At 34.4% G+C, this 12727-nt stretch overlaps 1 protein-coding gene across 1 annotated transcript; it reads right to left on the minus strand.

The window, feature by feature from the left end:
* Positions 1–213: 213 nt before the first annotated feature.
* On the minus strand, positions 214–3450 carry LOC145640504 (heat shock cognate 70 kDa protein-like). Its single transcript, XM_081691774.1, has 2 exons — positions 3222–3450; positions 214–2065 (listed from the first exon to the last, which is right to left on the minus strand). Exons 1-2 carry the CDS (start codon positions 3448–3450, stop codon positions 408–410), a joined length of 1887 nt encoding a protein of 628 aa, XP_081547900.1. The 3' UTR covers positions 214–407.
* Positions 3451–12727: the final 9277 nt, after the last annotated feature.

The following is a 12727-nucleotide window of genomic DNA, read 5'->3' on the forward strand; positions in this document are numbered from 1 at the left end:
ATGATGTGCTTGTAACAAAAAAGCAAACAGATTTACATTGTACGAAGTATGTTAAACAATTCTGTGCATTTTGAACATATCTTGAAAGCACTTCGTCATTGCAACAATCACCACCAAAATTAAGTAAGTGTTTAAATTCTAACGGAGCTTAATACAGTTTGCAACTAGATCATGGCAACATTTACCACCAAAATAAAGCACCTTCATCTATCCCAAAAAGTAATAAGGAAAAAAAAAAAAAAAAGACTCCTGCTAAAAATACCCTTCAAAACATACTAGAGCACCTTCATCTATCTCAATTCTCAAACCAAAAAACTTCATAACCCTCCAGACTCTAGTCCATCGACCCACTAAATTACTTCCTGGCTAGAGTTCACTCGGAATTATTGGAACAAACAGTGTCATTGTCAGAGGTTTAGATGCTTAATTATTGGTTCACAGATGACTTGAAGCTCTTTCATCTTTTCTTCAAACTTGGAAGCTTCAGCCAGCTGATAATTCCAATCTAGCCACTGCACTGTCTTCTCAATGGCATTCTTCATCCTCATCTTATCATCGACACTAATCTTCTCCGCGTAATCTTTCAATGTCTCCCACATTTTGTTAGCATAGTTCTCCAAAGCAATCTTAGCTTTCACCTTGTTTAAATATTTTTTATCCTCAGTCCTGTACTTTTCAGCCTCTTTCAACAATCTATCAATCTCCTCCTCTGATAACCTACTCCGATTAGTAATTGTGATATGGTTCTTGTTTCCGGTATTAATGTCCTCTGCGGAAGCAGTAAGAATCCCATCAGCATCGATCTCAAACCATACATCAAACTTTGCGACACCAGCAGGTGCTGCAGGAATGTCTGATAGTTTAAATTTGCCTAGAAAGTTGTTGTCTATAGCAACTGGTCTCTCACCTTCATATACTGAGAATGGTACAACTGTCTGATAATCAGAGGCAGTAGAAACCCTGCCAACCTTCTTTGTTGGGATAATAGTGTTACGAGGGACAACAATTTTCATGCCACCACCATAGACCTCAATACCAAGCGATAAAGGTGCAACATCAACAAGCACCATATCATTCTTAGTAATCACACCAGCCAAGACAGAAGCATAGACAGCGGCTCCATAGGCAACTGCCTCATCTGGGTTGATGCTTCTACAAAGCTCCTTTCCATTAAGAAACTCTTGTAAAAGCTGCTGGATCTTAGGAATCCGGGTTGACCCTCCAACAAGGACTACATCATGAACATCACTCTTCTCCATCTTAGCATCCTTCAAGCACTGATCTACTGGATCGATACACTTCCTAAATAAATCAATATTTAACTTCTCAAATCGAGCACGGGTGATATTCGACGTAAAATCAATGCCCTTGTAAAGGCAATCAATCTCAACGGTAGTTTCATGAACAGATGAAAGGGTTCTTTTGGCTCTCTCAGCAGCTGCTCTCAACCTAGCAAGAGCTCTTGCATTGCTACCAATGTCTACATTGTGTTGCCTTTTGAAGTCCTCCACAAAGTAACTCACCATGTTATTGTCAAAGTCTCCACCACCAAGATGTGTGTCTCCACTTACTGCTTTAACTTCAAACACACCCTTTTCCAAACATACTAAAGATACATCAAATGTCCCACCACCAAGATCAAATACTAGTATATGCTTTTTGCCAATGTCATTCTCATTAAGCTTCTTGTCAAGACCATAGGCAATAGCAGCTGCAGTTGGCTCATTGATAATACGGATAACATTTAGTCCAGCAATGACTCCTGCATCTTTTGTAGCCTTACGCTGAGAATCATTGAAGTAGGCTGGAACAGTGACCACAGCATTTTTCACTGTTGAACCAAGATAGGCCTCTGCTATCTCTTTCATCTTGACAAGGACCATTGAAGATATCTCCTCTGGAGCAAATTGCTTCTCCTCGCCCTTGTAAGTGACCACTATCAGTGGCTCCTTGTCTTCAGTCTCTTCACATGAATCAGGTGGGGCAATGACTTTAAATGGCCAAAGCTTAATGTCATTTTGCACTGTTTCATCACTGAATCTCCTGCCTATAAGTCTCTTGGCATCTGAGTGTTAACAATATGCGGAGCATTAAAATTTTAAATATAGAAAGCAATAGGTACAGAAGAAACAGGAAGAATTCCACGAAAAATTATACTAAGTCTCAGTACTAGAACTGCTCTTCAAGCAAGCTCATATGGTAAATTTCTTTGAAGTTTCCAAATAGCTACACACCAGGTGACATTTAAGCAAAAGATGAGCTTATAGCCTTATATTGATAATAACAGTTAAAAAGTACAAATATCTGAGTGGAATTTTATAGTGAAAGTCGAACAGTACAAGAACGGGAAAATAAGCCAGCCATGGTGATGTACATGCCACTAGTTGTCATGGCTAACTCTTGGTGGTCTGCAAAGGCTTGGTCCTTAAGAAGTAGAAATTTGAGTTTGGAAAATGCAAGGTCAGAATTGCCAGTGCTATTATAAAGCAAGCCGCTTCTGACGAAGAAAAGTGTGATGAATCTATGATTGGATTAATATGAAAACTGGAAGCCTACAGACAAGATGTATTCAAAACTGCAAAACATCTACATAGTTCTTTGCAGACACATTTTTTATATGCATATTCTAGATATCTTTTGAGTTCTTTTGCTATCATGCTCGTTAATCCTCAAGCTCCATGTATGCAATATGTCAGGTTGTTACTCAGCAGACTTGATTATAATTTGTGTTAAAGACGATTCCTTTTCCATTATCAATTTTCTACTCTAGGACCAAGCAGATGAAGACAGCACTGAAACTCTCCCACAGATCACAGCAACTTTGTTTTACAAAAACCACATTATTTACAATCTTTTTGGTAATTTGTACCATTTCTTTATCATTTTTGCCCGGATAGTAGTTATCAAGCAATTAATTTGCTTAAACTTTATGTCACAGTATGCAGATCTTACTAAGTAGAGCTTTCCTATAATATCCCGTGTCTTACATCTCTCTATAAGCTTATAATCAAATCACAACATTTTAGAAAGAGTCAAAAGTTACTAATGAAAATATTATAACAAATTAACAATCCATATCCTATGTTAACAAGGGAATGGAATTAGAATCACAACCAAATACTAAAATATTAGAATATATGTACTTATTAATACTCGAAAAGAATAATAAAATTGTAAAAATTAACAAATGGGTCAGATTAACAAGAGAACGAAGATTATACCAAAGATAGTGTTAGAAGGATTGGCAGTAACTTGGTTTTTGGCAGCTTCTCCGATAAGTCGTTGAGTAGGAGTGAAGGCAACCCAAGACGGCGTCGTTCTGTTACCTTGATCATTTGTGATGATCTCAACACGGCCGTGTTGCCAAACTCCGACGCAAGAGTAGGTTGTCCCGAGATCGATTCCTATTGCCGGCCCTTCTTCGTTGTTTCCCTCTGTTGAATTTTCCATTTTGGAAGGGCTTTGTGAAAATTGGAGAGAAAAATTGAAGACGAAGATGGATGGGTGATTAGTATTTTTGGGATATATCTATCTTCTATGGAGTATTTCTCTATACAAAATTGGAGATAGATTTTTTTTGGAGGGAATTTTCCCTCCTAAATTTTATTTATTTATTTAAAGTAATTTATTATATCGGTGGGATCTTAAGCTCAATTTTTTAAGAAGCCAAAAAATAGTGTATCGGAAAGTAATTTATAAGGGTCTGCTCTCTTACGTTGAAGTTCAGTTCAGTTCAGTTCAGTTCAGCTCAGCTCCTAATTTCCTTCTCTTATAAAATATTCATTTCAGTTCAGCTCAGTTCAGTTCAGCTCAGTTCAGTTCAGCTCAGTTCAGTCAATGAAAACAGGCCCTAACTCTAATTTAACTTGGCCAATTATAATGAAGAACCACAAATAAATTTCCCTTAATTTCTCAAAATTCCTAATATTTGTTTCAACAAAGAACCCTTATTTTGTAATTATTAAACCCTAGAATCAGAATTGAAAATTGAATATCAATTTAGAAGCATTACATGTTAATTAAAATCTAATTACTTTCCCCTTCTTTAATCAGTGAAATTTTGAAATTTTGTGTTTTTAGGTTAAGTCTTATCAATTCGGAGTATTAATTATTATATGCGAGTAAACCTACCAATTTTCAACCTGACCTGCAAACCCTATCCGAACCCGACCCAATTTGTCGGTCTTGAGCAAAAAAATTTGACCCGTAATTCGATTTAACTCGTAAATTTGACCCGTAATCCGATTTAACTCGTAAATTTGAGCGTCGAATCCAACCTGAATAAAAACCCAACCCGCGCTTTAATGGTTTATTTTTTAAAATACATTTATTTGAAAATTAATATTTAGTTTATTGATTGAGTTTGATTATGTATATACCCTAGCCTATTACCCTCCGACATTCATTTTTCTATCGTATATAACTGTTGATCAAATCCACACCAACAATCTCCTACACCAACTATCGAGCAAGCCCCAATTTATAACTTAGATAAACAAATTACGTTTATCAAATGCCATTTTTGTAAATAAGTTGGATTGCAAATTGTGTTTTTTTTTATTAAAAATTATATATTTTTGTTGTTCGTGGACCACTATGACAAGTTGGAAAGATTTTAAGTTAACACCGTTAACTCTCCATTTGCTACTATTCATCATCTTCTTCCTCCTACCTTCTTGTTCTTTATGTTCATCTTCTTCCTCTTGTTCATATTTTTTCTTCCCACCCACCTTAATCTTCTTCCTCCAAATCTCTACCCACTTTCACTACCTTCTCTTTCAAGTTCGTTCAACTCCATTTCCTCCACCGGCGGCTTTGCCGGTGAAATTAAACAAAAACCATAATAACAAAAAGACGGAGAAATTAATAGTATGGTTAACCCTAAAGGGTAGACTTCGCACCAACTGCCGAAATTAAATGAAAATCCAAATAATAAAGTGAGAAGAACGAGCATGACTAACCCTAAAGGGTAGATTTTCTTCCTCCACTGATTTCGACTTGCTCGACGTCATATAATGAAAAGGTGTACTTTCCACCATTGAAATTGAAGGTTGAAGGAGGAGAGAGAAAATCAGAAAATACCCAAATAGAGGTGATAATGAGACTGAGTTATTCGTGAACTATTCGAGCTCGATTCAGTCAAAGCTCGATTCGTGGTGGCTCGGATCGGGTTTGAGTTCAGCTCGAGACCTTAGCGAGCCAAGCTGAGTTATGCCAAGCTCGGCTCGATAAGTTCGTGAACAAGCTCGATTATTTTTTTTCTATATAAAAAAATCATGTATATAAATATAAATATATTTATTAATAGATACTACACTATAATAAGAGTATATATATTTTCATTATTAAAAAAATAAACTCATTGTAGAATAAAAAATTTAATAATGAATGATAAAGAATGAAGACAAGTAAACTAGGGATAAGAATAAATCAAGGTTGTTCGTGAACAGTTCGAGTTCGGCTTGATCAACGCTTAGTCAAAACTCGACTCATAAAGGTTCAAACTCGGTTCAAGTTCGAACAAATTTAAACGAACATGAGCCAAGCTAACCATAGTTCGGGCTCAGCTCGCTCGATTAGCACCCCTATACCCAAAGGTTGAAAAAGGAGAGTAAAAACAATGATTAACCAAAGTTAGATGAAATTCGGATTAAAACCGAACCGAACCGAAAACCAAACCGAATTAGTAATTTAGTTTGGATTATTTTAGAATTCGGATTGGATCGGTTTGAAAAAATTAAAAAATATGGATTACTAATTGGATTCGGTTTGGGGTTTAAAAAACCGAATACCGAATTACAAACCGAATTTCGACCCATTACGTTAAGCCCATTTTTTTTTTCAAAGTATCCAACCACTTTCCCCTTTCATATATAAACTTTTTTTTTTTTAAAAAAAAAACCTAATTTTCAATTCTCCTTTATCAATATCTTACTCTCTCAGAAAGAATGTTGTTAACAAGAAATGATTGTAGGAATTTTCTGGGTGAAGTTCGGGTTTTAGATTTGAATGTTGCAAAAGAAGGGAACAAATTTCGGTTTGGGTTGGATTCTAATTTGAAAAACCGAATTAATTCTGTTTGGTTTGGATTTGATTGAATCTTAAATCGGTTTGGATTCGGATTGAGATTTTCGAAACCGAATTAATTCGGATTGGATTCGATTTTGGCTATAATCCAAACCGCAAACCGAACTTTCACCTTTACCCTTGATAACACAAGAAGGTTATAATTTAAACTTGTATTGTCTCCCAACTATCGACCCACGTCAATTGCATATGAATAACTTAGCTTACATCACTGTCATGCCACGTTGGTCTGACCTCTTTCTTTAATTTTATAATGTTTAAATTTTTTTTTTTTTTAATTTTATTCTCATTTTTCTTAGTTAGAAAATTGTGCTTTCGTGACAATTTAAATTAAGTAGTAGGCATGTAATGGCTAAAAATAATATTGGTGAGAATTATCAACAAAAATTGAAAAAAGCAGAAAAGTAAGCTTGAAAAATCATAAATTTTTAGAAATTAGCCAAAGAAAAATTAATAAAAAATTGTTCAAAACTCGTTGGGTTGACCCGAACCAAAGACTTTGGGTTATGGTCGGATTCAGGTTGAGCATTTCTCGACCTGTGACCCGACCGAAATGACTTTGTGACCTAAAGTGATCTGACCTGACCAACCTGATTGAAAGGTCTATATACGAGGGTTAGGCTTAACTGCTTAAGTTAGGAAGTAAAAATAAAAAGAGGGTCCCACTCACCTGATTTTATTACCAGAAACCAAAATGAGTAGTGGTTTTTTTTTTTTTTTTTTTTAAAAAAAAAAATATATTCAGGGGTAGTTTTTTTTATAAAACTTTGAAATGAGTAGTTGTTGACAAAATGACCTATCAATCGGGTAATCCGTGACATTTTATTATTTTTATTTTTGGTGTAGATATGACGATAAAGAGGATACGACATAGAAAATACTTTGTAATTTGTAATGTCTAGCTAGTTATTGTCCCCGACGATGCTGCGGATCCGAATCAATTAAATGTGCAATGTGCCACCTAAACATATTACCTTCAATGTAAGAGATAAGAATAATGGAAACTTACTACCTTAATAGTTTAAATGGAAAATGTAATTATAAGCACTAACTCATAAGAATAAGAATCAAAATTGTATTACATGTATATCATGAATGAGAATTGTACTTCGTATATTATAGGCACATACATACTAAAAACCCAAGTCAATACGTACAAAAGATAGAGAAAAAAAAAAGTATCAAATAAATTTTTTGACATACAATGTTTTTTTTTTTTTTTTTTTTTTTTGACGGGAGACATACTATGTTTTTAAATGGACGTATATATGAGTTAGAGAAACAAAAGAATAAGATTAATAACAGGTAAATTTATTTTATTCATTTACCTTACAGCTCAAATAATAAATGATGAAACATTACTATATAAAATTGTTTGATGTTATTCAATCTAGCACATAAGTATCAAATGAATCACCATTATTGCAATTAATTATTACTTGCTAATTAATTAATTAGATTTTTGTTATTGTGCAATTACTAAGGAGATAAGAAGAAAAAAAAATATTAAATAGGGAGGCTATATAAATATGAAGAGTTTTCTATTAAACTAAACATTATTATAGAGAGGTTACGCATATGATTAGTTTTTCAGGTAGGTTAAGTATTATTAACCTCCATGTCACGCCTTAGATTTTTATAAGATAGCTCAATGTGCACTATGTCATGCTGACATAAGGATGTCACGTGTCATATTATCATGTAATCCATGGATTTTAATAATATTATATTTTCTCCGTTTTTTTAAACTTGCACCACTTGTCTTTTAAAGAATTTTCACAAATATTGCACCATTTCCATTTTAGGAAAAGAAATATTTGTGTTCGCACTATAAATAGCTAATATACCCTTGCTTTCAACACTTACTTTTTATCATGTACTCCCTCCGTCCCCGAAAGAACGACCCATTTGGGTTGATTTCGCGGGTATTAAGAAAGTTAAATAAAAAGAAGTAAAAGTATATTGGAAAGATAAATTTACATGGGGTTTGTAAAAAAGTAGAGAGAGAAAGTAATAAAAGTACATATGGAAACAAAATTTTATATGGGGAAGCTAATTTTGCACAAATATTACACAAACTTTAAAAAAAATCGGGTGTACAATAATTATTGTACATCCACTATAAAGATAGACAAGATTGATTAAAAGTTACCCCTAAAATTAATAAAAGTTACCCTAATATGCATAAAAGTAAGGAAAATTTGCAAATTACCACCCAAAAATAGTATCAATTTCTAAATAACCACCCATTAAAAAATTTATTTTAAATTACCACCCACTAAAATATTTAATTACGCAGATTACCACCCTTTTTAAATTTCCGGTTGATTTCAGGTGTGTGGAGCCCACAGTCGCTATTGCCCTCCTAATTTTTTTTTTATTTTCTGTCGATTTCACTATTGTAAGCTACTCCTCTCTCAATTCTCTCAGTCAATTCTCTCTGCAAATTCACCTAACTCCATAAATTCTCACCCACTCTTCAAATTTAGATCCTAAATTGCAGATTAAAACCCTAAATTAGTTTAAGTTGAGAGAAAAATTTGCTCCTGTGTAATTGGGGTTTAGCTTGAAGGTTGTTTGCGAAAATCACCATTGTTAGGGCGTCTGCTGGGGACCACGTGCTGAGTTCATTCACCTGACAATTGCTTGCTGTCAATGGCGACGTCAGAGGTTAGCAATTAATCAACAAGTTTTCCCCAATTTCAGCACAGTTAGAACCCTAAATTTCAGCACAATTAGAACCCTAAATTTAAAGAATGTAATAGGTTACCTGATGCGAATTCACCTCTGAGGTTTCTTCAAGATGTTACAGCAATTACAAGGGGCTGAAATTTAAGGAATTTGGGGAAATTTTGAAGTCCAAATCGCAAATTAGGTTAGGAGAAATGTTATATAGGGGGAAAATCGGGGGGAAATTCAATTGAGAAGGAGAAACTAGCCGTTAGGAGGGCCCCACTCATCTGAATTCCACCGGATTTTGAAAAAAGGTGGTAATCTGCATAAAAAAATATTTTAGTGGGTGGCAATTTAAAATAAAATTTTAAATGGGTGGTTATTTAGAAATTGATACTATTTTTGGGTGGTAATTTGCAAATTTTCCTAAAAGTAATCCAATACAAATAAAAATTATTAGTAAAGAATCACATTTTAAATAACTAAAAATCAATTATTAGTGATTAAATGTAATTAAATTACCATTATAAAACTTTTCTTATTGTCTATTTATATAAAAATTGTATTATGTTAAAAGTTACCCAAAAAAAGACAAAAAGTTACCCTTATACTGCTCGATGTACAGTAAAATTAGTGTAAACCGGGTGTATACAAAAGTTTTTGCAAATTGGTGGGGATTTTAAAGCAAATGAGTCATTCTTTTTGGAACTAAAATTAGGCCAAATGGGTCGTTCTTTCGAGGACGGAGGTAGTACATACAATCACATAGGCAACTTTGTATTTCTACCTTTCTCTCTCATCCTTTTTTCTACTACCAAAAAATTTGTGCCGAATTCTTATGGTGCAATAATAAAAGAACGGAGGAAGTTAATTGTTTTTGTAAAAAAAAAAATGAAGTACTAATATTATAGATTTTAAATCTTGGATATCACCGTCAAGACTTTAATAGTACTAATACAAGTAATAATGAAGTACGACAGTACGAGTAAAATATGAAGTACGATTTAAAAAAAAAAAAAAAAAGTAGAGTGAGGCACAAACCAAAGATAGTGTTGGTGCCCTTGGTGGGATTGACAAGAATGACAACCACTTGATTTTTTGTTTGACTAAAGGCAACCCAAGACGGTGTCGTTCTGTTACCTTGATCGTTGGTCGACACACGAGTAAGTCGTTTTGAGACCAATTCCAAATGCCAGACTTTGTACTTCTTCTTTACTCATTGCCATCTTTTAACACAATAACAAATGACAGAAAATACTGGTTTTGTCTGCATACTTATGATCAGCTCTGGTTTCTTCCCTGTTACTAGTCTTTCCTTTGCTGCCTTATTTTGTACATTGACTTTTCCACTTCCAAGTCAATGTTCTAGTCAATGTTACTAGTAATTTTTTTATCCCTTCAATTAGTACCTTCTTCTGATGGAAGAATTGGATTTGGAACTTTTTAGTGCATATTTGCCCTCAAGTTGCACAACATCGGGTATGAACAAATGTAAACTCGGTAACACCGAACTACTTATGAAACGGCTACAAGCTCATTTGATATAATGAGAATTCGAGTTGCAAAAATAAAGAGCATACACGGCTACACGGTTCATTTGATACTTGGTGATAAAAGGAGGTAATTGAAAATATCGAACTGAATTTGTGTGTACAAAGTTCCATGACAATGCTTTATTCATCTCAAGTGTCTCAATTTCTTTATAAATCTCTATTACTAATAATACTATCCATTTATCCAATACCATATGGAGGTGGGTACTGGGTGCTAGACAAGATTGCAATTTTATGGAGATAAACATAAGTTTGGGAATGAGATGACATTCCTATGAACAATATACTCGTAATATTACTTTCCAAATTACACCAAAATTCATTCCCAAAACTGGTCAATTAAACATTACCGGGATACCAAACAGGCTAATAGAGAAATTGCCCTATGATTTAAGAAGAGCATGACCAATGATACAAGTTGAAGGTAACCACTTGGAGTTTTGTACTAGTTTCATTAATTTACTACTAGGAATTATCACTTTTACACTAAAAATAAAGGCAGCACTTACAAATTCTTTAGATAATTGGCAATGCTATCGAGTGCAGCCTCTACTGAAATCCAAGCCTGAGCCTTAAAATTGCTGACCTCTCGAAGTTGAGCCAACTGGGCAGACTTCTGCCTGGCAACATCGACTTGAGGGCTTATGGAGCGAGTCAGCCTATCAAGGTCTTGATCAGCCAAGCTGAGATCTCTTTGAAATTGAGATTTGCGACACTTTAACTTGACTATTTCCTTTTCTGTTTCAGCTATTTTTAATCTGAGCTGATCTCGAGAAGATGTCTTCTGTGATAATTTAGTCTTAATCCTAGTAAGTTGGGATTGAATTGTGCCAGCTTCTTCAAGTTTCAGAGGAGCGGCAACTTCCTTTTTACTCCATTCCATGAATTGATGCTGTGAAGCCAAAAGATCCTCTTCAAGAGACTTGATAACATTCAGCGAATTCATAGGCAGGGAGGGGTGAAAGTCCTTGAGTAATTGAGACATTTTCTTCGTTAATTGAAGGTCATTTGGATTGCACCTAATTTCCTCCAAAAGCTTAAAGAATCGAGCTTTCGCAAAGGACAAAGATATGGTTTTTTTCCTGGATACCTTGGACAGGTCCTCCAGCAGTGAATCAATGTCCTGTAAGAATGCAGCCGAAGAAGATTCCTGAACTGAAAACAGGAATTATTGAAAACATAAGTAAATGTAAAACAAATTTAACAGGAATTTTAGTGTAGGGTTTATATATATATATATATATATATATATATATACGAAGTATAAAAGAAAAGGTGTCAACCCCTGGATTGCAATGCACTTCTTCTTTTACAAGGAATCAAAAATCTTTCTTCAACAGCTGCACCTAACACAATTCAAATTTTAAGCTATTAGTATAGAGGTTTTTTTACATAAATTATAATTGGCTAAGATGGTAAGAAATACTATCTTACATCACTAAGGTTTAGTGTTCAAAACTTGTGGGATACTTTTTTACATTAGGAATTCCCCTCGTGAGGAGGGCTTCCTAATGTTTATTTCTTCTTACCATCTCAAAAAAAAAAAAAAAAAAAAAAAGTACGAAGTGTAAAAGAAAACGTGTCAACCCCAGGATTGCAATGCACTTCTTGTTCTTTTACAAGGAATCGAAGATCTTTCTTCAACAGCTGCACCTACACAATTCAATTTTTAAGCTATTAGTATATTATGTAAGAGACCTCATATTTTGACCAAATAAAATACTTCCAATTCCTGATATAATAAGTTTTCGACCTCCTTGGACCAATCATCATAACAAACTAACAGAATAATAGTAGTGACAATAAGGAGGTTGATACCGAGCAACCTAAATAAATCTCCAACCATTGTTCAAATGCTAAACCAAGCATTAGAAGAGATGGTCAAAACTAACATGGTAAGTTTTTCTAGTGCTAATGAGGGGGAGCAAAAGTCGCTAGCAATCAAAATGGTTTCACCAATGCAAATTTGAGAACAGCTAACAAAGGGGCACTACTGGTCCACTAAACCAGCAACGAATAATAATGAAGCACATATATATATCTTAGTAATCTTACCAAGATGAAGCTCCTTTTCAGTACGAGGACAAATAGGAGAGTTATCAATAACACGACTTAACATGGCAGCATGGATGGCAGCCCCATAAGCAACACCTTCTTCAGTGTTGATGCTACTGCAGAAAAGCTTTCCATGGAAAAACTCTTGCAACATCTGCTGCACCTTTGGGATCCTGGTTGACCCACCATCTAGGACAACATAATGAACGTCTCTCCTTTCCATTTTGGCGTCTACCAAACACTTCTCAATAAGGCACATACACTCTTTGAATAAACCTTCATTGAGCCGTTCAAATCTTGCACGAGTGAGAGTTGAAGAGAAATTACGATACTTTATTTTAAAATATCTTTATTTTTTA

Source organism: Chenopodium album, chromosome 7 (assembly GCF_948465745.1).
Source record: "Chenopodium album chromosome 7, dcCheAlbu1.1, whole genome shotgun sequence".
Lineage (NCBI taxonomy): Eukaryota > Viridiplantae > Streptophyta > Magnoliopsida > Caryophyllales > Amaranthaceae > Chenopodium > Chenopodium album.

Coding starts and splice junctions, on each gene's coding strand:
- LOC145640504 (XM_081691774.1), bottom strand. CDS start 3,450: ATGGAAAATTCAACAGAGGGAAACAACGAAGAAGGGCCGGCAATAGGA. Junction 2,066..3,221: donor TCCTTCTAACACTATCTTTG/GTATAATCTTCG, acceptor GTTAACACTCAG/ATGCCAAGAGACTTATAGGC.